At 60.8% G+C, this 24,952-nt stretch overlaps 1 protein-coding gene across 2 annotated transcripts; it reads left to right on the forward strand.

The window, feature by feature from the left end:
- The first annotated feature begins 175 nt into the window (after positions 1 to 175).
- On the forward strand, positions 176 to 24,486 carry DLGAP3 (DLG associated protein 3). Of its 2 annotated transcripts, none has more exons than XM_085208611.1 (12): positions 176 to 632; positions 13,498 to 13,586; positions 16,171 to 17,239; positions 17,940 to 18,145; positions 18,808 to 18,922; positions 19,044 to 19,278; positions 19,666 to 20,006; positions 20,322 to 20,407; positions 21,073 to 21,497; positions 21,717 to 21,808; positions 21,927 to 22,070; positions 22,442 to 24,486. In XM_085208611.1, the coding sequence occupies exons 3-12, from the start codon at positions 16,229 to 16,231 to the stop codon at positions 22,658 to 22,660; spliced, it is 2,874 nt and encodes a 957-aa protein (XP_085064737.1). In that variant the 5' UTR covers positions 176 to 632; positions 13,498 to 13,586; positions 16,171 to 16,228; the 3' UTR covers positions 22,661 to 24,486. The 2 variants fall into 2 exon arrangements, with proteins under 2 accessions (XP_085064737.1, XP_085064738.1); XM_085208612.1 differs by having other exon boundaries at positions 18,856 to 18,922.
- Positions 24,487 to 24,952: the final 466 nt, after the last annotated feature.

Raw genomic sequence — 24,952 nt, forward strand, 5'->3', positions numbered from 1 at the left:
CAGCGAGGCGCTCCCCACCCCGTTGTTCTGCTGCACTTGTCCCCTGCGCGTGCCGTAATTATTATTATTAGCAAATTACAGCTCCTGGCACGAGGGCCTCTGCGAGAGGGCGGCTGCTGCCGGCATTGTTGGGGGGGAGGGGGCTGAGCCCCTCGGGGCTTCCCGGGAGGGCAAAGGGGGGTCCCGGGAGGAAAGCCCACGGGTGGGAGGGACCCCCACGGCGCGCAGCTGCCCGTCCCCGTGCGCGGCCCCGCGGGTTCCCCCTCCCGGCCCGGTTGAGCCGCACCGGAGCGGGGGGTCGCGGGGCGCCGGGAGGCGGCGGCAGAGCAGCACCGGAGCCATCTTTGCGCCGCCGCCGCCGCCGCCTCCCGCTCTGATTCCCGGGGAAAATCCACCGCCGCGTCTTGGCTGCGCCTCGGCGGCCGCGCTCCGCTCCGCGCTGCACTGCGGGGCCGCCGCCACTCGCATGCTGCCTCCCGCCGCGCTCCCACGCGCGGGGCGCCGGCCCGGGCCGAGCCGAGCCCAGCCAAGCCGTGCCGAACCGAACCGGGCCGAACCGTGCCCAGCCCCGCAGCGCCGGGCCGTCGGGGGGCCGCCCCGCACCGGCCGCGGGATGTAGGCGGCGGAGAGGGGTAAGGGCGGCGGGCGCGGGGCTCCGGGGGTACCGGGTGGGCACCGGGTGGTTGCGGAGGGGTATCGGGGGGGGTACCGGGGGGGCTGTCCGGGGTTGGTGCCCGGGCGGCAGGGGGATGCTCGCGGTGTTCCCGGCGGCCCCTTTGCCTCTCCTCCCGCTCGCTTCCCGCAGCCGCTCCCTGCGCGGTATCCCGCGGGGGTCGGTGTGAGCGCAGCTGCGGGGTCGGGGAACGCGTTGGGGCTGCGCTGGGGCTGGAGCAGAGCTGGGGGCGGCCGGGTGGGTCGGGGTGTTCACAGTCACCGCAGTGGGATGCTCGATGCCCACCCGAGGGCCGCTCGGTGCCGCTGCGTGGGGGCTGAGATGGGGAGGGCAGGGATGGAGCATCCAGCATCACCTACCCCCCGGGCACGGGAGGCTCTGCCATCGCTGCAGCCATCCCTTGGACGTGGTCCCGGTGCTCACCTGGTTCCGAGGGCTCAGATTGGGTTCGGGCAGGCCCAGCCCCCCCCCCCAGCTCGGGGGTCTCCCTCCTCGGCAGTCGTGGAGCTGGCAGCACGAGGGCTCTGGGGCTGTGACAGCCGTGTCCCACCAGGTGGGTGCAGGCCGCAGGGCTGTGGCTTTCAGTGTGTTCCCAGGCTTTGTGGTCCCACCCGGCCCCACAGTGGGGGCTTAAAGGGGATGGGATCTGAGTCCTTCTCTTCTCTCATAGCCTTCCTTCCCCTGGATGATCAGATTTTGTCCCTCCACCTCGTGCCCAACCTGCAGAGCAAGTTGGCGCTGGGATTGCTCAGCTCTCCCATCCTGTGACACTCAGCCCCGTGTATCACCCCCCTCATGGGGCTGAGCACGAAACCCCAAACATGCAGGAGGGCTGGAGCCACGCATGGGCAGCAGCAGCCCCCACCAGAGCCTGGGCCAAGAGCTGAAGGCCTCCCTCACTGTAAATGGGGGCAGGATTCGGCCGGCAGCGCAGATTCCCCTTTAGGAAATGGATGTCATTTCCTGTCTATCTCAGTCCCTCGCCTCCCAGCTCTGAGCATCCTGCACACATGGCCTTCGAGGACACGCAGCCGCGGGCACGAGGCACGAGGCAAGCCATCCCTTATCCCAAGTGTTTTGTCAAGTGCTGGCAGAGCTGGAGGGAAAAAACCACCATCAAAGTGCAGAGCTTCCCAGCTGTGGGGCGGCGATTCCTGCCTGCGATACCCCACTGGTGGCAGATTTTGGAGGGGAGGGTGAAGGATGCTGCGGTGCACAGGTGCTCCTCCTCTGCCTCTCCATTGGCAGCTCAGGACAGAGCCCATTTGTGGGATCCCCATGGCTGTGCCCACCCGTGTGGACAGGATCCGGCCCCGTGGGTTCGGTGCCCATGTGCTGCCGTGGGGCTCCAGCTCCAGGTTTTGCAGGCGCTCGCCTCTCTTTGATCTGCTGAGCTGAAACTCTGGATCCCACCGAGGCAGAAATTGGGATCTGGAGCCAAAGGTGACTCTTGGCCCTTGTTTCCATCATGGGCGAAGCTAAAATGTGGAGGAGGGCGATGCGAAGGGCCTGGATTCAGCTTAGGAGCAGAATGCGTGGCGTGTGCTCCTTCTGACCATAAAAATTGGGTTTCCTGAAATAGCACGTAGAGGCCCAAACCCCGACAGGGACCGAATGACAGGTCAACAGGGGTGTGGAAGCCCCACCACGATCCTGGCTGCCTGCTCCGAGCCGTTGGCAGCGAGTAATAATAGTAATATACGGTGCCATCGCCTGGGAGAGCGCAGGGCTGGGAGCTAAGAATAGCAGCAGACGTGCTGCAGGCGGGGGGGCCGGGATGCACAGGTGGATGGGTCCCAGCAATGGGTGGATGGAGACGGATGGAGCATCTCTCACACAGCCTACGGTGTGGGGAAAATGATGGGATGGGGAAACGCGGAGCGCTCCTTGGGGTTGTGGAGCGGCACCGTGCCTGTGGGAGCATCCTTGGGGTTCTGCAGACCCAGTGCTGACGATGGGGGCACAGCGCAGTGGGGCCGGGCTGCTCGCTGCCAGCTGTGGCAGCCGCACGTGGCAGCAGGGCTGGTGCCCATCAGATTAAAGAGAATTAATTTGTGCTTTCCACGTTTCTGCAGGACCGGGGGTGCTCTGGTGTCCCCCGCCCTGCAAGCAGATGTGCTCCGGCATCTCCCTGTGCATAAAGCCTTCCCTAAATCCCAGCTAGATTTTGCACGTTTCCCCCCACCCCCCCTCCAGCTCACTCCTCCCCAAATGCTGGAGTTGGAACGAGCCATGACATGGTTTCTAATCAGCTTCTGAATTCATATTTCTCTTGGCTCTCTTTGGAGGAGGCTTTTCAAAGCCTTTGTCTGATGCTACCCGAGCTCTGCAGTTCTCGATGCCTGAGCAGCTCAGTGCTGCTCATGGGAGCATCCAGGAGACCCTACACAAACCAAGTGCTGTTTGCAGCAGAGAAGGACGCACCAACAGCACCCAGCGACGCTGCCAAGAGTGGGAGCCGAGGCAGTGCCTTCCCACCACCACCTGCAGCCACAGGAGCAGCGCTGGGCTCCTGGCACTGCTGCTGGCACCGCTCGCAGTGCTGCACCGCTCCTGTGCCCAGCGCCGCGTGCCCGTCCTGGCCCGGCTCCGCTGCACTGCTGCTCTTGGCTCCTTCTCTGGCACCCACCGCCTGTCAGCAGCGAGTTGTGGCTCTGAGCAGAGCCAGGGGATGCAAACACATCCCAGCACTGCCAAACCCCAATTAATAACCGGTGAATCATGGGGCCGCTGGAAGAGCAGATGTTTGCGGCACGGCTGCCAGCGCTCGGTGCTCACCGAGGGGCTGCTCGGCCTTAACCCCACAGCTCGGTGAGCCGGAGCCACTGGGGCTGGAAGCAGCTCAAGTTTGCGGTGGGCAGAGCAGAGCTGGAGAACAGCCGGCCCGTGGGAGTGCGGGGGTGCCGCGTTGGGAAGCTGGAGGTGCTGAATCCTGGTGGTGGTACCCGTCCCCGGTGCTGTGCTGGGGCTGGGACCCTCCGCTGGGGGATGCTGAGAAGGTCCTTGGCGGGGAGTGGTGTATCTGTGATGTGGCCGCGGTCAGGGTGAAGTGGAGGAATGGCAGGAGGTGTCGGTGTGTCACAGCACGCTCTGCTCAGAGCTCACTGGAGGTGGTGGGAGAGGGGTGGTGCGGGTGGGCGTGCCGGGGGGAACACCTGGGGGCGAGGGCTGCGTGTGGGAAGTGCGGGGGTGCTGGGGTGTGCGGGGTAAAGCCGGGGACTGCGGTAAGGCTGGGGAGTGCACGGGGTGTGGGGTACTGCTGCAGTGTGTGGGGGCGTGTGGGGTGCACAGCAGCACTGTGGGGGCAGTGGGATGCAGGGGGCGCACAGCACTGCGTGCCCATCCACCTGCACAGCGATGCGGCGGTGCGCGCGTGGCCGTGCCTCCATCCATCCATCCGTCCGTCCATCCGTCCGTCCGTGCACGCGGGGCCGCGTGTCCGTCTGTCGCTGCACAGCGATGCTCAGCGCGGGGGCGTGCGGGGGAGGGCAGCCCTTGGCGAGCACGTGGCCGTGAGCGGGGGTGGTGGAGGTGTGTCCCCAGCGCGGAGACGCCGACTGCGCTCGGAGGTGCCGGGAGCGCGGCCGCCGCGTTGCTCTGGGTGGCTGTGACCCCGGGGACGACTCCGGCTTCACCGCGGCATGGGCGGCCCGAAGGGGTTCTGCGGGAGCAAAACGAACCGGGCCGCCGCGGTGCTCCCGTCTGCCTGTTCCCACCGAGAGAGGATGGGCAAGTCTGTGGCTTAGCAGCTGGGATCGGTGAGTGGGGTGCGGGGAGGGAGGAAGGGGTGCTGGGTCCGGGTGCTGGGTCCGGGTGCTGAGCGGGAGCCCGCACCCCTGCAGCGCTGCTCCTAACCCTTTCCTGGTCGAATCCCCTTTGCTGGCAGCCGGCTCACCTCGGTGTGCAGCGCGTGGCTCCCGGCCAGCCCTTGCCCAGACAGGTCGGGTTCTCCTCCCTCCCTTCCCCTGCAGCTCTGTGCTGTGCTGGGGCTGTGTGCTGAGGCCGGGCTCAGAGCTCACATATTGTGCTCCCCCCTGCAGACACGGTGCTCCCCATGAGGATTTTTGTTCAGGTGAGCCCTCTCTGTGCCACGTTGTGCTGGGTGTCCTCGTGCTGTGCTGCTGGTGATGCAGGGCAGGAGGGAGGGGGCTGTGCGTGTGAGAGGCTGTGCTGCACGTTTGGAGGTGCCGTGCGAGTGGGCGGCCCAATGTGTGTTGGGAAGGGGTGCGTTTGCCCACCCATTGCATCCTGGAGGGGTTTTCCTGCTCCAGCAGCAGATTCCTGTGTCTGGGTGATAGGGCTGCACTCTGCCATGTGCTCTGGTTGGAACCCCGTGTCTGCCCGCCCGCCAGACTGCCGTGAGCAGCACAGTTGGTGCTGACAGCTGCGCCTTGAGCTCTGCCTGTCTCCACTTCACTCCTCTCGATGGCAGCCAGGTCCCTCTGAGCAGCTTTCCCCTGTCACCATGCCTGTACCTCCAGTATATGCCCCGGGAAGGGAAACCAAGGCAGGAGGGAGGGATGCAGGAGGGAGGGATGCAGCAGAGCTCTCTCTTGATCCCCACCATCCTCAGGCTCGGTCCCATCCCTCACCCCGGGTTGTTTTCTCTTGCTGAGTGTGCACCCTGCGATGCTGAATGAGAGCATCCTGGGACATGGCCTGTGGCAGCACCCGCACCGGTCCTACCTGAGTGCTCAGGGCCCTGGGGCCACCTGGCTCCATCCGCAGCCACCCAGAGCCTCTGTGGCCTGGGGCGCAAGAGGGGCTGGTGGGGGCTGAGGGCTGCGATGGGGCTGCAAGGTGGTGTGGTGGCCATGGTGGTGGCTGTGATGGCGATGTCTCAGTGGTTTGGCGGTGGCCGTAGTGGTGGCTTTGTGGTGGCCTGAAGCTGTCTGCTGTGCTGTGCACCGTGTGGCTGAGCTGCGCTCATCCGGTCCAACGCTGCGTGGCCAAGAGGGACAACCCACGGCGTGTCTGTGTGTCCCTCCTGGGGGTGTGCTGAGGCTCAGGAGCCCCCCATCTCTGTGAGGATGTCAGGTCCCCGCCTGCCGCTGCCCTTTGATGTGCAGCAGCTCCAGCCGGGCTGGCAGGATGGGCAGCCAGCGCCGTTGTGCCGACACCCACACCCTGTGCACCCGCTGCTAATTACCCACTGGGCAGGTTGGACGGGGCTGGGGCGCGGGTTGGGCTGGAAAGTGTGGCAGGGCCACCTGGGGACACAAGACACCCAAAGCTCCATCTGTTTTGGGAGCCTGGAGAGGTGCTTTGGTCCCCAGGTGGGTGCCCTGTCCAACATGGTGTGCGTGGGGCTGGGGGATGCTGTGCCATCTCCAAGCCGGGTCCCCGCTCACCGTGACAGTGTCAGCACTCCGGGCACAAAATGTCACAGCATGCAAATGAGGCTGCAGGAGAGGCTGATTGAAGGGCCCTGCCCCGCCTTGGAGTTGCAATCAAATATGCAAATGGCTCCCAGGGAGGCTAGCAAGGGCTAATAATAGCGGGGGATGAGGCAATGCAGCGTTCCTTGGGTGGGTACTTCTGTCCCCAACCAGACGGGGATGTCACCCCCAGCGAGCACTGGAGCATGCAGACAGCTTCAGGTGCTGCCCCTGTGCCCGCTGTCCCCAGGCAGCCTGGGGGGCTCAACGTGTCCCTGCCACAGCCCCCCGCCCTGCTGGCGCTTTGGGAGCTGGCAACCGCCTGACCTTTGTGAAGAGTAGTGGAAGTAAGGCTGGAGACAACAGTAACTAATTATTCAAAAGCTGAACCTGGAGTAATTAGCCCAATTAACAGTCTCAGGTGACGTCGTATCCCATCTGATAACAGCCTGAAGAAGAAGGAAATTAATTAACCCATCAGGCTGACATCTGTGGGTCGTGGTGCCCTCCAGATGGCAGTGGGGGCATTTCAGGCACCCATCCCAATGGGGAGGAGGGGGTCCCACTGCACCCTGGGGGCTCTGTGCAGAGGGGTATGGGGCTGGGGAGGAAGGTGGGTGGGGGCAGTTGGGTGCAGGGAGGGGTTGCCCCAGCCTGAGGCTGCAATGATGAGCAATGGCTGGGGGCTCAGCATCCCCCAGGAATGCCACTGGCGCAGGTTCGTTAGCGAGGCGGCAGCTGTAGGCCTTTAAGGTTGCTGTGGAAACGGTGGTGCTCGTTATGGAGCAGAGCCTGCTGCATGCCAGGCAGCCCCCCCGTGCTGCAGGAGGGAGACCCCCGCCTGGACACACAGGGCGTTGTGCTCGAGGGTCTCCCTTTGGGGGGGGGGGGTGAGGGTGCAGGGTGGTGTGCAGCTCTTGCAGTCCAGGACCCCTCCCCTGATCCTCTGGCATGGACTCCAACAAGCTCCCACCTTGTGCTTGGTGTGAGCAGAGGTACCAGGAATGCGTGCACCTAATTGCACATGCGTGCACCTGCGTGCACACAATCACACCTGCATGCACATATGTGCTTGCAGAGCACGGGGTGCCTGCATGCTCACCTTTTGGGCACCACAACTGTGCCCTACACCCCTGCGTGTGCCCACACACACGTGTCCATGCTCATATGTCACCCCAAGCCCTGGCAGACGTGGCCGTGCCCTGTTCCTGCACGCACCTTCCTTTGGGTAAACTGGGGCACGTGGGGACAGCAGCAGCCACCCCCTCCCCAGCGCCCCGTCCTCGCACCTCCATCAGCACGTGGCACACGGCCTCAGTGCCACTCTGAGCTTTTGGAGTTTTAATGAGGTAAATGGTATAAAAGCACCGTTTGCCCTAAATGCCCATCGCTGCGTGAAGCCGCTGCGCGCGGTCCAGCCGCTGCCTGGGAGCTGCTGTGGGCGGTGTGGGGTGGGCAGTGCTGGGGCTGTGGGTCTGGGCATGGCACCCGGGGAGAGGAGGAGGAGAAGGAGGGCGTTATAGAGCACTTGCAATCATTTTCCTCCTCCCCTCCAAGTTTACAGCTTACCTCAGCGGCTTATCAGTCTCTAATCTCATTAAATCAGGCAAATTGTAGCATCTGATATTTTATGGAGATTAAGGTGTGCGCCCAGACTGTATAATTATCAGCAAAGATGTATTTACAATACCTTGTTGCTAGTAAACAAAAAATAACTTCAGATCAAAGCACTTTTAGAGGGAAATAAATCTGCCCATAGAGTCCCAGTGTGATTTGTGGGGAGAGGTGTGCAGGAGTGGTGCTGCCCTGCATGGGGCCGTGGGGACACACAGGGTGATGGGGATATGCAGGGCTGTGGGGACACACAATGGGAATGTCCCCAGTCCCATGTGGCTGCCCTGGGTCCCATATGCCAAGATCTCTGCGCTCACAGGGGTGGGGAGATGGCCATACCCTGTGCCATCTGTGCCATGTGTCACCCATGGGTGCCCTCTGCTCAGGGCACAGGAGTTACACCTCAGGCTTTACCCCAGCCCTGCTGCCATGGGGTTGGGATTTATTCATGCCAACACTGCCATTACCATGGCCCTCTATTTGTCACCATGCTGTGGATTACCGAGGAGCTGACACTGTTTTATTGTTGCCCAGTGTGGATTTATCCACATGGTGGGACCTGGGCTCACCACCTGTGTAAATCACAGCAGCAGCTCTGCACGTGGTGGCCGAGGGACGGTCAGTCCCCGCTGCCCTATGGAGTTGTTCCAGGGTTCCCATCCCCAGGGCCCCAGGGGCATTGGGCACATTGCTTCTCTCTATCTCATCTGCTGCCCACTGAAACGCTAATAAAATGGTGATAATGCTGCAGACGTCCTCTGGAAAGGGCTTTGAGACAGATGAAAAGCCCTACTTAAGAGGGAGGCCATTATTATTAATAACTTGGAGCAAGGCTGTAAATTCAGCCGACGCAGCTATTATGGGAAACGGACCCGCTCCCGTGCTGGCCCCACAGACCAAAGGTGCCCGGGTGTGCGATGGGGATGGATGAGTGAGGACCACATCCCTGTGCCCAGCAGCAGGAGCTCTGGCAGTGCCTGGCTGCAATGTGTGCATGGGAACAGTCCAGCTTTTATGGGAAGGAGGACCTGGGGCTGTGTGCGGTGCATGGGGCATCTCCTTTACACAAAGGGACGTGGCTGGGGTTGGGCACCAGGCTGAGACCTGGCTGCAGCTTGGGACAGGAGTTGCACAGCCCGTGGGACCCTGTGGTGGCTGCCTGTCGGGGATCACTGGGGAGCTGTTACACATTCACAAAGGAGACATGAAAAATAACCCCATGCGACTCCAGCAGCCATCAGCCAGCTCAGCAAAAGGAACAGATCCCACTTGGGATCATTTTACATCCTTAATTTCCATCCTGTGCTGCAGCACAGCCTGCAGGATCCCATCCAGGGCCCCTGTAGGTGCCAACCCCATGGGCCCGGGGCTGGAGCAGGGGGTGCTGTGGGGTGCACGGGGCTGTGGGCTCATAGTGCTGCCTGCGCCCAGCTCGGAGCTTCTGCGGGGGAACGAGCTTTGATATAAATATCTTTTTGCTCAGCACACGACCTACTTTCCAGACAATGCCATTAGCCTCTCGACTCCCCCATTCATCTTCCACCGTCCTTCCCTCTCTCGTGTCCCTGCGTCGCTCTGCGCACCCACTGAGTGGGGAGGAAGGATGTGAGCACCGGGTGGCACCATGGGGACCCTGTGCTGGGGCCACCAACTGTCCCCTGGGCCGCAGAGGCTGTGTGCCTGGCCCCTGACCTTGATCCTGCTTTGCAGAGGGGTCCTGGTTCTCTTTAGGGCTTCTCCTTCCCACTCCAGAAGGTGCTCAGCTCTGATTGTCCCTTGCTTCTGTCCCCAGCTCCAGTCACTGTGCCCTAGATGGCAAACAGCCTCCTCCAGGGACAGGTTCAAAAGGATGAAAGGAAGCATGGCAAAGCAGGAGGCAGCCAAGTGTCATCCCTGAGCTGGCTCACAGGCATTGTGCTGGGGGTCAGGAGGTACCCAGGAGCACCCGGAGCACCAGGGCTGTGCGTGGATGTCATCAGTGTGATCCCTGGGGAATGGCCTCGTGGCTGTCCAGGCTGTGCCCTGCGGCACCCGCACACCTCCATGTGCTGCTCGGGCTCAGTCCCCTACAGCTAAAATTAAATATGCAATTTGTATTGCTGGTAAATCCTGTAAATCTCTTTTTATCTCTAAGCTCTTGTCGCAGGACTCTCAGGGGTGTAATCTCTGCGGGCCCCTCGTGCTGCCCTTTGCAGCTCACTATCTCACGCTGCTCTCCCTTTCCCTCAGCTATGGTGGGACGCTCAGGGGCTGCAGCACAGCAGGATGCAGGGTGAGCTGAGCACCCCACGCACAGCCCAGCCTGACCCTGTGCCACCCCCATACTGCTTGCAATGGGGACACTGGTCCCAATGGACTGACCCCATCCTCTTGGCACAGGGCTGTGCTGTGCCTGGTGCTCGTGTCCCCCCCACCCATGTGCTCTGCCCCCACTCTAAGAGCATTGTGCAGAATTATGTATTTAAATATTTAGGTTTTCATCAGCTTTGCAAATTAAGCCCATCGATTAAAGCGGCAGTTCAGGCCCTTACTGGTGAGCGGTGCTGCGCTCTGCTCGGGGCTCTCTGTGCCCACCCAGCCCTCACCCCATCATGGGGCTGCAGCTGAAGATGGGGTGCAGTGGCACAGGGTGTCCTGTGGTGGGGACAGCAGGATCGTTGTTGCACATTTGCAGGGCCTGCTTGCTGGAAATGGCATCGTGAGCTGCAGAACAGGGCCGCAAAGTTTATAGTTTTTTTTGGGTGGCATTTGAGGTCGGGGCAGAGGATGGCATGTGATGGGGGAAGCAGACCAGAGAGCAGCCCCTTGGCAAGGCTGCGTGCCCTGAGCTCGTGAAAGCTGCTTTGAAGTGATCCCCAGCTTAAGTCATTACACCGCGTGGTTGGGGAGATAAGTGGCTTTGAAGCAGGCGCAGCACTTCCCTATGTTGGAAATGGGGTGAGGTGCAGCGCAGGTGGAACAGAACTGCTGGAGTTCAACTGGTTCTGCTGCACAGTGTGTGGTTCCCCACATCCACGTCTCTGGGAAGAGCCCCAGTGCAGGAGGACCACAGGACACAGCCTTCCGAGGGCACCGGGCTGGGGCAGCACGCTGCTGGGGGCACATCCATGGTGTCCTCCTCCCCTTTGCTGTGGGTGAGTATTGGGCACGTTGGCTCTCCATCCTGCTGGGCTGTGGGAGCAAAGCCCTTTGTGGGCATTAGCAGTGATGGGCACCTTTTGGTGCGTGTGGGAGCCCCGTGCCATTGGTTTGCTGCTGGCACCGAAGGGCAGTGGCAGTGCCCTGGGAGGGCGCATCCTTCTGCTGGATGGTGAAAGGAGGGCTGAGTTGCAGGATCACCACCAGGCACCGCTTTGCCGCACAGGTGCATTTCCTCCCTGGCAGCCCCTGTCCTAATTACTCACTCATCCTTAATTACTCACTCCTCCCGACACCCTGAGGCCTCTGTGCTGGTACTGTTGGTTGATCCATTGAGTGGAGCTGTGTGGCCTTGAGATGTCCCCACTGGGGAGCAGGGTTCTCCCCTGGCCCTCTCTGTCCCCTCCTATATTTGCGGTGGTTCCCGGTGTCACCATGGGGCATTCATCACAGCTGCCTTCTTCCTGCCAGCCCCATCTGCTCCCATTTTTAGGGGTTTTGCTGCATGTGAAGCAGCTCGCTCATAAACTGGGGCTCTGCTAGGCTCCCTCCTCCGCACCGGGATTCTTCAGCCCCAGCACAAACCTGCCAGCTGCCCCAAGGCTCCAGTGATGGCACACGGTGCTGGTGGGGACCTGGCAGCCCTCTCCCCCCAGCTCCGGCAGCAGCAGCCAGCAGTGGCGGTGGGGATCCCGGCCGGGATCCCCGGCAGCTGGGGCACGGCACAACAGTATTTCCTCGCTCTACTCAAGGAGTAATTGCTCAGATGGGGACTGGGGCAACTCCCATCCCTCTCCCGGCATGGTAATGAGTCAAGAAGCCTCAAAGACAAATGGCTCATTAAGAAGCAGTGCTGCATTGCAGGATTTTTCATCCCACCAACCGCTGCATCAGCAGAGGCAGTACCTCGCGCTCACTCTCCCCAGCGCTGGGAGAAGGAGCTGTCAGGCAACCGGTGCCGGTGCCAAAACTAATCATGTGCTTAATCAACGGCTCCCATCAAACAACCTGTCCTCAGCATCGGGAGTGGGTGGGATGGGAAGCACGGTACTCAGTGCCACTCCTTGGGATCACCCGCTCGGGGTCACCCCGGGGATGCTGAGCAGTGCTGAGGGCTGGAGCAGCCCCTGCGCTTTGTGGCACCACGTGGACGTGGGCAGCTCCAGCACTGCTGCCCTGGGCTGGGCTGAGCGCTGGCTCTGCATGTCCAGCCCCGATGGCTGTCGCTGGCGCTGCTCACATTTGCAGTTCTTCGGCTGATATTTGTCCTTCATGACTTTTTAAGAAACACTCTCATTCCTTATTTATAGCCACGTGGTTCCCACCCCTCGCCATCCTTTCCCAGGCAGTCTCTGCTCTCTGCTTTTTGTTTCATTACCGGTAATTTGGTTTCTTGATTGCATTACGTTGGCTGTGATTTTTACATCCTGCTCACTCTCTGTCCCGGGTTGGCTTCTCTTGGGGCTCCTCTGGATGTCCATCTGAGCACTCAGCAGCACTGCTGGGAGCACGGAGCCCTGCACAGAGCAAAGCCCTCTCAGGCAGCCCCAAACCCTGCGCTCCCAGCTATGCTCGGTGCCGTCCCTCTGCTCTGAGCTCCCAACCAACCTTTATCCATCTGCACATCGCTGCATGATGGATACTGCGCTGCCATCAGGAGCCAGCACTGCTCTTGTCCCGCTCAGCCAGACAGGGCCGGTGTGGGCTCTGGGGATGGGAGGTGGTCTGCAGCTCCTTGAAGCCAAGTAGGGTTGCTCTCCCCCTTCCTTCTGAAGTAATTACTTCCAGGAACGACAAACTTCTGACTAATTACACTCTCTCTCTCCGGCCTGACGCAACTAATGAAATATCTGTGAGCTGCTTTCAGCTAATTCTACTTTTAAGAAAATAATTACTTGATGCAGAATTACGCACTAAATTAGGTGATTCCTTTCCCAGCCTTCTCCCCTACCCCCCCATTTTTCTTTTTTTTTTTCAGGCTGAGTAAATTTTACTAATACGGCCTAATAAAATAACGGACTAATTAGTAATAAAATAAAATATTTGCTTTCTGCAATCTTTCTCGCTTACAACTGGTTGGGGAAAAAGTAAATAGATGAAAGGCATGGTGGAAGCGACCTGGCGCTATTCCGTATTTATTTTCATCCAACGACTGTAGATCAAATTTGCTCAGCTCCGAAGTGGGAAGAGCGTTATTTTTTTTCAGGCTCCAGCTCGCACGCGGTGCCGGGAGCTCAAGCTGCGTGTTTGTTCTCTCTTACTTTCATCACAAGCCATAAAAATCCCCAGCAGGAACCGCGCTGGCAAACTTGTCGCTAATTTGCAAAGCAGAATGGACCGGGCTCGCTGCGCATCTCTGCCGGGCGAGCGGCTGCACAAAACCACTCTGCTCTCGCTGGTGGCAGGAGGAGCCTTTGTGGAGCATATGGATGGCTCCAGTGCAAATCAAAGTCAGAGCTGAGGCGGCTGCTGGGCAGCTCCGGCGCCCGCTGGCAGGGAATTGCATAAGAGGATGTGGCTGGGGATGGGTTTGGGGCGTTGCTGCGCCGAACATGTGCAGGGCTGTGCTGGCCGTGGTGCTCCTCAGCCGGAGGAGGAAAGGATGCGGTGCTAAAAACCCACAGGGATTTGGGTCAGGCTCTGTTTGGGGACAACCACCCTCGCTCTTCCTTTTTGTGCTTCATCTCCCTGCAGAACTTTCACCCTGGGACGCACTGCTGGAGGGGACGTCGGGCTGTAAGGACATGAGGACGTGAGGACAGCATCCCTCTGAGCGCCGGGCAGTGAGTGCTGGGATGCTGGCTTTTGCATTTGGACTTGAAAATGTGGAAAAAAACTCATTTTGTGGTACTGGGGGATGTGGTTCAGTGGGTGTAGTGGGTATGGGTTTGTGGGCGTAGTGGGTATGGATTTTATGGGCATAGTGGGCATGGGTCAGTGGTTGGACTTGATCTTAGAGGTCTTTTCCAACCTTAGTATTTCTATGATTCTAACATTGTGTCAGACCTGATCGTCGCAGTGGTGTTTGCAATCCTGTCCCCTTCCCACTGGGGGTGCAGGGGGTCTGGGCTCTGTGAGGACTGCACCATATCCCTGCAGCCCTCGGCATCATCGTGGCATTGCCAAGGCTGAGATCTCACCGTGCTCTGCTGGGAAGCAGAACTTGCCTCTGCTAAGGGCCCCTGTGGGAAATCAAGCTGGGAGGTGGAATTTGGGTGAGCCCCACAGTGCCTGGGGTGATGGGTCCCAGTCCACCCGCCGCTGACCCTGGAGTGGGGAGAAATTGCTGCAAAAGCAAAAGTCAGAAGGAGGTTGGTGGCGGGGGGAATTGCTGATGGGAGTTTCTCCAGGCTTTGGATGCAATAAAGGCAAGAAGTGAATTATTTGTAATGGTAATTATGCTCTTCCAGTTTATCCTAGCACATAATTGTGTGGGCGGTAGGTTCCCAATGGTGGTAATTACCCTGGTGTTAAATGGCACAAAATTCAGACGGGTGCTGGGTTTTTTTCCCTTTTCTGAATCTGCGATGGGACATGGGGATGGAAGCATTCCCTTGGGTCCCTGCATGGGCAGCACAGCAGTGACCCAGACACATGGTCCATGCTGAGACCCACGGGAGTGCTCCATTTCCATCTCCATCCCCATCCCTGTCCCCATCCCACTGCTGGTGGCTGCAGAAAAGCTGCAGCACTGCTTCAGCAGCACGCCGCTTTGTTTAATTCCTCCCATTCCTGAGCACAAAAGCCCACCTGGCTCCTAATAACGGGCTGCTCAGCTGTTTTGACTCCTTCTTCCCAATGCCATGGCAATATTTGCTTCAGCTGAGCACTTCCCTCGATGAACATGAGATGATAGCTCAGCCCAAGGCAGAGGCGGGGCTGGGAGGGATCCTGCAGCCACTACCCATCCGTCCGTCCATCCGTCCGTCCATCCATCCGTCCATCCACCCATCCCTCTGTCCTGCTGCTGACGGCCCACCTGTTCCCACACCCCCCCAGCTGCTTGCCCGTGCCTCATTCCAGCTCTCCCAGGAGAGCAGAGACATTTCTTCTTCCAGCAGGCTGCTGCTTCCTTCGTTTAAGATGCAGCAATTAGGGAGCCTCATTAGAGCTGGAGTGAGATTGTGAGGGCGGGAGGGAGATGAGCAGGGCCATATGATGCAGCCTTGATGTTGGGAAGAAAGGCAAGGGGAGAAGCTCGGGGGTGGCTGGGGATGCTCCCTGTGCCACCAGTGCCTGCAGGACCATGCTGTACTCAGAGGTGTTGAGTCCCAGTGCCCTCCTGGTGCTCTGTGGGCATAGCTTGTATGTCTCAGTACATCCCAGGGGTTCCTCATTTTCTCCCTCCTGCTCCCCATCCAATTGCTCCATCCTATTGTTCCATCTGGGCTCGGTGTGGCTCCCCAGGGCTGCTTGTCCCTGCTGTCCTATGTCCCCAGGGGTTGTCTCCAGGCATGTCACCATGGCTGCTCCACCTCTCCTGAGCCTGATCCCAGAGCTGGGGTGCCCATGGCACCCTCCCTAAATATGATAACAAGGGTGTTAATTGACGCCTGTTAATTAGCTGAGGTACACTGGAGAGTAATTAATTTCCTCGTTTATAGTCATACCCAAGGCAGAGCCTTTGAGGGGCTGTAAGGAAGACAAACCCCTGTGGGGCACACATGTCTCTGGGGTTCTCTGTGGCCCTGCACGGCATCTGGGGACAGAGCGAGGACAGAGCCAGCCCTGGGGCTGCCATCAGAGGGGGCTGATGTGATGCTCTGCATTTTGCTTAAGAAATGATTAAATGAGAGCTTTGTGTGTGTGGTGGCAATGCATGGGGATGGCAATGTGGGGGGGTGGCTTTCCTTGCTCCATGTCTTTGCTGCCGGTGGGCACGTGGTGGTGGAGGATGGCACTGGAGGAATGTGAGGTGTCAATACACAGTGGAATGGTGGGAGGATGGGCGGGTTGGAGATGTCAGCATGGAGCAGCCCCCCCAGCCCCCTGTTTCAGCTCATTAGTGGCTCTGAATCGCAACGGCTGGAAAATGCAGCCAGAACTGTTTTCCTAATGGAAAAGCACGTCATAATGTTTGGTGCCAGGGAAGAAAACAAGTTTCTTATGATGTCGAAATGTCCTCCTGCACTAAGGATCTGCTTTGAATGCTTTGAGGCAGGCTGCTGCTTTCCCTTAGAAATCCCTGTGGTTTGGCATCCCCTCAGGCAGCCTAGTGCCCTGGGTGGGGTTGGGGGACTCAGCAAGGCTGGATCCTGCCATGGGTGCTTCCTGACCCCGTGCAGCCAGAACACTTTACCTGCTTAGTAATTTGGGTTTGGGCAGCTGGATGGGAGCATGACAGTGTGCCCGTGCGTGTCCCCGCAGGTGAGCCCGCAGGGAAAGCCCTGCAGGATGCCGAGGCTACGGGGCAGGTGCTGACACCATGAAGGGCTACCATGGAGAGCGTAGCCAAGCACAGCACTCCTCCGGCCACCGCTGCCGCTGCATCCCAGAGGACTGCGAGCATCCCGCTGACTACATCCCCGACGGCCACCCGCCTTACCTCCTCAGCCCCAGCGAGCCGTGTTCCTTGGAGCATCCTTTCTGCCCGGTGCGGAGCCCCGGCACGGCCGGCGAGTGCGGTCCCCTGAGCGATCCGCCCTCCGGCAGCGCCAGCAGCACCTTCCCGAGGATGCACCACGCGCAGCAGCATCAGCCCTACGACTCCTGCGACGAATGCATGGCGACCGCCCACCCCTCCAGCAAGATCAACCGCCTGCCCCCAACGCTGCTGGACCAGTTCGAGAAGCAGCTGCCGCTGCACCACGACGGCTTCCACACTCTGCAGTACCCGCGGGCCGGCGGCGCCGAGCCGCGCAGCGAGAGCCCCAGCCGCATCCGCCACCTCGTCCACTCCGTGCAGAAGCTCTTTGCCAAGTCGCACTCCCTGGAGGCGCCCGCCAAGCGGGATTACAACGGCACCAAGATGGACGGCCGCGGGGACGGCTACCACCACCACCACCACCATCACCACCACCACCACCACCAGTCCCGCCACGGCAAGCGTAGCAAGAGCAAGGATCGCAAGGTGGATTCCCGGCACCGGTCCAAGATGATGGGCTGGTGGAGCTCCGACGACAACCTGGACAGCGACAGCAGCTACATGGTGTCTGGCCGGCACGCCGTGGACCAGGGCACCCAGTACTGCGTGGACGCTCCCGAAAGTGCCTTCAGAGACTTGACCTTGAAGAGTCTAAAGAGCGGCGGGGAAGGGAAATGCCTGGCGTGTGCTGGGATGTCCATGTCTCTGGATGGACAGACGGTCAAGAGGAGCGCCTGGCACACCATGACCGTCAGCCAAGCCCGCGAAGCCTACCCCAGCGCCAGCGGCACGGAGAAAACCTTGATGCTTCAGGAGACAAAGGCCAAAGACAGAGCCTACCAGTACCTGCAGGTGAGGGGGACAGGCAGGGCAGGTGCTGCTGTCCCACAGGACTGTGGTTGGTGATGCCATAGGGATGCCATGGGGTGAGCTGGGACCGTGTCTCTGCATCCTGATGGTTTGGGGTGGTGTGGGGCCATGCCAGCTCCACTGGTTGCTGCTGTCCTCAATCCTTGCAGGGTTCCTTGCAGGTGGCATTAAATTCCTCTGCCTTCTTCTGGTCCATGGGTTGGGGTCAAGGCAGCTCTAGCTGCGCAGGTTCCTCGCAGCCCTCTGCCCTCTCCCTCATTTGGACTTTTATCCTGCCTGCGCCTGGCCCAGTGCCACCGCCAGTCCCATCACGTCACCAGGCTCCCTTCTAGGTCATCTCCCTTCCAATTAAAAGCTAATTAACTCTTTGCTCCCTTTCCCGGGGGAAGGAGACAGGGAGAAATAACACTGGGTGGCTGGCAGCAGGGGGTATCAGGACAGAGAGCCGGCCCTGCCACCATCCTGCATGGCCTGGGGACACCATTGTGCCGCCGCAGGTTGGTAAGGGCCTGTGGCAGCAGCACAGCCCACTGACATGGGTGGGATTTGGCCTGGCCGTGACGGAGCTGGGACTGCCAGGAGGGATCTACCCTCCTGGATTTGGGGCAGGGAGGGTAGAAGAGTGGTGCCGGGCTTGGGCTGTTGTGTGCCACTGTGCGCACCCACACAACCCCCACCCCAGGTGCCGCAGGACGAGTGGAGTGGGTACCCGGTGGTGGGCAAGGACGGGGAGATCCCCTGCCGGAGGATGCGCAGTGGCAGCTACATCAAGGCCATGGGCGACGAGGACAGCGCCGATTCAGATGCCAGCGCCAAAGTGTCGCCCCGGGCGGCCACACGGAGAGACAGCTACCGCCGCTCCTCCAGCGCCGACCAGGCCAGGAGCAAGTAAGGGTGCTGCTGGGCTGCGGGAGGGAGCCGGGCTGCAGCTACGTACAGAGAAAGGGCACACTTGTGGGGAGATTCCCAAATACCAGGAGTGTCCCTGTCCCCACTGCACGTAGCATGGAATTTCCCCTCTCCTGATGGCTCTGTACCAGTGGCACCCAGGATGGATTTTTGGGTTGGTGATGACCCTGTGCTGGGCACCTGCTGTCTCTGCAATGTGCCGGCTGCCAGGAGCTCTTGCTGCAGCTGCACTCTGCCTGCATGGGTGCAGAACCCCAGTGGGGACCTTGCATGCGCCTCGCTGCCACCGCTTGTGCACGGAGCCCTGCACGGCAGCACCCTGCTAGGGGCTGCTCCACCTCGGGGCTGGCACAAGGAGCCTGCTCTGAGCATCTCTGTGCCAAACCCAAGCAGAGGGCAAAGCGCCAGGCAGGCACATGGAGCACGACTATTTTGGAGAGCTATGTTCAGCTCCACCTGCGGCAGCTCTGGGGAGCTGCCAGCCCTGCCAGGAGAGTAGGGGCAGTGGGAAGGGTTCTGTGCAAGAGCTGCAGTGGACAAGCGGGGCTTGTGGGACCATTGCTGCGGCTGCATTTCCAAATGCTCGGCTTGACTGTGTTGCTTTTGGTGCCATCCCTTCTATTCCCACTGTCTCTCATTAGGTTTGCAAGTAGGCACTATTCTGATTCATATATCTGTAACTGTCCCAGCTGCGGTGTGCCACCTCGAATGCTCCCTCGGGGGCAGGGCTACGGGCGCTCCTTCACCACTGGCCAGGTAGGGTCCCCGTCCCAGCTGGCACCTGGCACTGTGCTGGGGCCACGGATCTGTCCCCACACCGGGGCAGGGAGTGGATGCTGTGGATGCCACCCCAAGCATCACCCACTGCTCTCTGCAGATCAATGATGAGCTCAACCACCAATTTGAGGCTGTGTGTGAGTCTGTTTTTGGTGAGGTGGAGTCGCAAGCTGTGGAGGCTCTGGACCTGCCTGGCTGCTTCCGCATGCGGAGCCACAGCTACCTGCGGGCCATCCAGGCGGGCTGCTCCCAGGACGACGACTGCCTCTCGCTCTTCTCCATGTCAGCCCCCACTGGGCCACCCATCACCAGCAGCATCCTGAAGCCCGGCACCTGTGAGTCCTGGGGGTGGTGAGGGATTGGCAGCATGAAGGTCCCCATGCGGCCCCACCTCACTCATGGCTCAGTCGCACCATGGGATGCCCCCCACCGTGCCCCCAGCATCCTTCTGCTGTCTTTCCCACACTTCTTTCCTTGTTCTTTGCTTCCCTTTACTGCCCCTTGCTACATGAATGGGTCCAGGCTGCTTTCCAGTCCCTTTCTGGGGCAAAATTGGCCAGATGGCTGCTCAAGGCCCTGCAGGGCTGCCCCAAATTGGTGTCTGGGCTCCTTGTTGCGGGAGGGGGTGGGTGCTGCTCCCCAGGGTGCCCGCTCGCGGTAGGAAATGAGCAAATTTTCTCTGTTTTCACGCACCTTTTCATCCTGCGCCTCTCCCACAACAGCCTTCAGTTACAGAAAAGCTCCACCTCCCATCCCTCCAGGAACCAAAGCCAAGCCCCTCATCTCCGTCACCGCGCAGAGCAGCACCGAGTCTGCTCACGAGAGCTACCTGCCCAGCGAGGTCACCCGTGGCCCCGCCTGGTCCAAAGATGCCGCGGCCCGCTGCAATTCAGCAGAGAGCCTGGAGAGCTCCAAGGTGACGGCCGTGTCCCTTGAACTGCCACCGGTGCAGCCCCGCACTGCCCCCAAGCCCTCCACGCTCATCATCAAGGCCATCCCCGGGCGGGAGGAGCTGCGGAGCTTGGCTCGGCAGAGGAAGTGGCGGCCGTCCATTGGTGTCCAGGTGGGCTTCATTCCTCCAGATGGGCTGAGATGTGGGCATCAGTCTGTCCGAGCCATGCTGAGAGCCTACCACTTGTCCCTTTGCTTCCAGTGTGCCTCTGTGATGGCCCTAATGCCAACAGCATGCTCACCACTGTGGCCCTAAAGCCACCTCCATGTCCACTGCGAGGCCTTAATGCCACCCCCTGTGCCACCACGGTGGCCCTAATGCCACCCCTGTGCCCACCCACTCTCCTAACAGTGCAGCGTTCTCTGGGCACTGGATGCCTATGGTATGGGGCCACCCTCCAGCATGCTCTCCCTCTGCCCCTGGCAGGTTGAAGCTGTCTCTGATTCGGACACGGAGAGCCGGAGCCAGAGGGAGTTCCACTCCATTGGGGTGCAGGTGGAGGAAGACAAAAGGTATGCCCCAAGCTGAGCCTTGCCAAGCTCCTTGGCCAGTGGCTTTCCCCAGTTGGATCCCTCCCGGGCTTTCTGAGCTGACCCAGTTCCTGCCTGCATCACTTTCTCTCATCTGATGCTCCCAGAGCTCAGCACCATCCCTATCCTGAGCCTTATGTCCCCATAAGGGGCAGAATCTGGACTTGGCGCTCACACTTCATTGCTTGCAAGGAACAGCCTGGGGAAGGGAATCCCCTGCTCCCACATGTGTTGGGGTCTCGTTTGCTAGGGTTCAGCTCGAAACCTGCACAGACGTGGGTGAAAACTCTGGGCTTTTCTGCAACAAAACATGAATTTTTGCATGGGGTGGGCGTGCTGTGTGCTGGGACCTGCACGGTGCATGAGGAGATGAGCACTGGGAGCGTGCCCACCCACCCTGGTGCACACTGCTCTGCATCCTCCAGCGTCGTCCAGCACCAGTAGCCATGGCAACGGGCTAAGAGCACAGGAAATGAGGGACAGGAAAGATGCAGCTCCTCAGGGCTCTCCCTGCAGCCCCAAACACTGGGTGTCCCCAGCCCCAGGACGGTGCCCACAGGGGGACAGGAATGGTAGGGATGTCCTCGCTGGCCCCGTAGCTCCCAGCATCCTCACCACAACAACCCCACACCCTCTCTCTGTCCCAGGCGTGCCCGCTTCAAGCGCTCCAACAGCGTGACGGCGGGTGTGCAGGCGGACCTGGAGCTGGAGGGCTTCGCCGGGCTGGCCGTGGCCACTGAGGACAAAGCTCTGCAGTTTGGCCGCCCCTTCCAGCGGCACTCCTCGGAGCCCGAGTCCGGCCGGCAGTACGCAGTGTACAAAACGGTGCACACGCAGGGCCAGTGGGCGTACCGGGAGGACTACCAGATGCAGTACGATGCAGTGGAGGTGCCACGCCGTGATGCGTGGGTGGAGCGGGGCTCCCGCAGCCTGCCTGACTCCGGCCGTGCCTCCCCCTGCCACCGCGATGGGGAATGGTTCATCAAACTGCTGCAGGCTGAGGTGGAGAAGATGGAGGGCTGGTGCCAGCAGATGGAGCGGGAGGCTGAGGACTACGACCTGCCGGAGGAGAGTGAGTGGGGCCGGGTACCCAGGGCTGCACCGCGCTGCTCTCACTCTTGGAGCATCTGGGTGGTGCCACCTGGCTCAGGGAGGGTCAGGAGGTTGGGATCAGTGTAGACATCTCTGGGGATCCCAAATGGTGGAACAGGGTCCTCACTGAGTGCTGGGGAGGGGATGCCCGTGTCCCTGTAGGAGATATGACTGTCTGCTTTCTGCCCGGCACCGCCAGTCCTGGAGAAGATCCGGAGCGCCGTGGGCAGTGCTCAGCTCCTCATGTCCCAGAAGGTGCAGCAGTTTTACCGACTCTGCCAGCAGAACATGGTGAGTGCCTGAACACCATCCTGGGGTGTGCTGAGCTTGTGGCTGGTGGGGCGATGCCAGCACAGCGGGTGTCTTGCACGTGAAATGTGACCAACGTGGTCCCTCACTGTCCCCGCAGGATCCCAACGCATTCCCAGTGCCCACCTTCCAAGACCTGGCCGGCTTCTGGGACCTGCTGCAGCTCTCCATTGAGGATGTCAGCATGAAGTTTGCAGAGCTCCAGCAGCTCAAGGCCAACGGGTGGAAGATCATTGAGCCCAAGGTAAGGGCAGGGCTCGCTAGGGGTGCGCAGGGCTGGTGCTGTGCACGTCCCTCCTTTCCTCTTCATCCCCAAGCACATCTGTGGCCAAACCACTGCTACAGAGTTACCGCCAGCGGAGCCAGCGGGTGCTTTTAGCAAACACTTGAAAAACAAAGAACAGGAAAAAATGAGGCCATTCCTCTGCTGTGATATTGCAGCTGGATTTTGGGCAGTGCCGTGTGCCAAGGCCCAGGCACGATGCTGCACACGTGCAGCTGCAAGGAGGGATGCACAGCACGGCCTCATCTCATCGCTCTGACGTTGGCAGGGGGGGAAAGGAGGCTCAGGGCCGGTCCCACGCTCACCCTGAGGCTCTCCCGTTGTCTGTGCAGGAGGAGAAGAAGGTGCCTCCCCCGATACCAAAGAAGCCGCCGCGCTCCAAGGTGCACCCGGTGAAGGAGCGCTCCCTGGACTCGGTGGACCGGCAGCGGCAGGAGGCACGCAAGCGGCTCCTGGCAGCCAAACGCGCCGCCTCCTTCCGCCAGAACTCGGCCACTGAGAGCGCAGACAGCATTGAGATCTACATCCCCGAGGCGCAGACCCGGCTGTGACCGCGGCCTCGGCTTTTCTACCCGGACTGGACGGCGCGTCCATCGCTCACTGTGATCAGGGGCCGTGGGGACACCCTGGGGGCAGCGCTTGGCCCGCTCACAGCTTCTCTCTTTTCTATCGTAGACGTTTCATGGATCCGACGGTGAATGAGCACCAACCTGGTTCTGCCCCATCCCGCTGCCCCCTGCTCGCATGCCCCTGCCCGTCTCTCCCAGGGTCCAGGGCTCTTCCTTCCCCCTGCCCTCTTTGGGGCCGTGTCTCAGCTCTTCTATCCTTAACCCCCCCTTGGTCCCTATCCCATCCAAAGGAGAGGTGACCCCAGCCCCCGGCCCAGCCGGGTGGGAGGGGATGGGGCCGCAGGCAGGCCCCCCCACTTCTCTGTAACTCAGTGCAATCCCATGGCTGCGGGGACGAACCCCCGAGCCCCCATGCCCAGCTGGAGCCCCGCTCCGCTCCCTGCCTCCTGCCCCGGTGCTGTGGGGAACCCAGGAGTCCTCAACCTATATCCATATATAAATATTACCTAAGGAATAAAACAGAAACTACACATGACCAGAGCTGTGTTCTGGAGGGCGGGTTGGACCAGAGCAGCAGGTCCCCTGGCCCCAGTGAGCTGAACCTGCATCTCTCACACTGAGCAGCAGCACTGTGCTCTCCAAGCCCTTCCTGCCACTTTTCCCAGTCAGTTGCATGGGAACACCATGGGGACAGGGCAGTCGGTTCCCTTGCATCTTGCAGCCCGGGCACAGGTGTGTGAGCAAGGCAGCAGTGCTGGGGAGACCTTCCTATGCTTATGCAGGACCTTAGTGCAGGGACAGAGCAGGTATGGTGCTGCTGGCCGGGGCTGGCCTCGGTGTCCCCTGCACATGGGGACCGGGCTGTAGGTGTGGGGCAGGAGCTTCTCCCTGGGTGTGGGGCTGCTGGAAATCCCTCGCAGGGTTTGACTTCTCCCTGAGCTGCTAGTGCCCTGCAAGGATGGGACACCACGGATGGGGTTGTTGAGCCCTCAGTGCCCCATGGGGACAGGGGGCAGCTTGGGATGCAGCATTTATGCTACAGGAATTCCTTGAAGCCACGAATTCCTTGACGGCAGCTTCCATAGGGGATCTGGAGATGAGGCTGCATCCATCCCATCCCCATTCCGAGCACAGCCCATACAGGGCAGGTGCACAGCACATCTGTGCTGCTGGCCCTCGGTGAGGGGCTGCCATGGGGAGCAGCCCCAGCTGCCTGCCCCCACCACCCCCATGCCCAGGGGTGCCTGCACTGTGACCCTTCCAAGGGCTGCCATCCTCAAGTCCCCTTCTTCCCATGGGTGGGTGGCAGGGGGAGTGGATGTCGGTGCCTCAAGTTCCTATAGGTGCCAGGCACCTCCCCGAACCCACAACCACCTCTTCAGGATTTGGGAGCGGGGGGCTTCAGCTTGTGTCCCCTCACAGTGGAGGCTTGGGAGGGTCTCAAGAGCAGGGCAATGATGCTGGGGGGGCTTTGTGCCCTGGTGAGAAGCGGCGCTAAAGGTCCAGGTGTCACTTCTTTGTGGGGCAGAAGGATGATGGAGGGAGGGCATGGGGATGGAGCTCCCAGCCCCAATCACACCACAGCCCAGTCCTGCCACCACCACACCGTAGCTTTAGAGCTGTGCCTGCACAGGGACACCCTGAACTCCCTCGAGACCTCCGGCCCTTCCAGCACTGTACAGTGACCGTGACACGTGGCTCCGTTTTTATTGTAACAAACCTCCAGAATTAATAAAAAGACCACTTTGGTTACTCCGGGGCAGCGGCCACCTCCCCATGGGGACACGGCTGGCACCCGGCTCGCCTTTCCCTGCTCTGTGTGGTGCCCTTCGTGTGCGTGGGGCGGGCACGGGGGGGTCTGCAGGGTGGGCGGGGGGCGGGTCATGATCCGTGGGGGCGAGAAATCACAGACTTACAGAACTGTAGGGATTGGAAGGGACCTCTAAAGCAGGCTGCCTACAGCAGGTGACTGCTCTGCCTGGGGCAGGAGCGGGCAGCAGAGCGGCTCCCCAGCGCGGGCTGCCCTCGTCTCCCTGCACAGCTCTTCCCTCGAGGTCTCCCGGCACGGTTTCACCCCACGTGCCGCCCACCCCCGGCTCTCCCTCTGCGCGGAGCTCCCCCGCTTCCATCCCACGTCTCACCGCACGGCTCTCCCCACCACGGCTCTCCCTTCGGCTCTCCTGCCACATCTTCCTCCCCGCAGCCTCCCACCCGCGTCTCCCCACGTCTCTCCGTTTCTCCCTCTCCCCCCTCGTTTCCCATCCCGCCCGCTCC

The sequence above is a fragment of the Meleagris gallopavo genome, chromosome 25 (genome assembly GCF_905368555.1).
Source record: "Meleagris gallopavo chromosome 25, MGAL_WU_HG_1.1, whole genome shotgun sequence".
NCBI classification, from domain to species: Eukaryota; Metazoa; Chordata; class Aves; order Galliformes; family Phasianidae; genus Meleagris; species Meleagris gallopavo.

What these genes read in the sequence shown, in the direction of transcription:
- DLGAP3 (XM_085208611.1), top strand. Translation starts at nt 16,229, where the DNA reads ATGAAGGGCTACCATGGAGAGCGTAGCCAAGCACAGCACTCCTCCGGC. An exon ending in GGCCGTCCATTGGTGTCCAG is followed by an intron (nt 20,007 to 20,321) that starts GTGGGCTTCATT and finishes TGCCCCTGGCAG; the next exon opens with GTTGAAGCTGTCTCTGATTC. An exon ending in GACTCTGCCAGCAGAACATG is followed by an intron (nt 21,809 to 21,926) that starts GTGAGTGCCTGA and finishes CTGTCCCCGCAG; the next exon opens with GATCCCAACGCATTCCCAGT.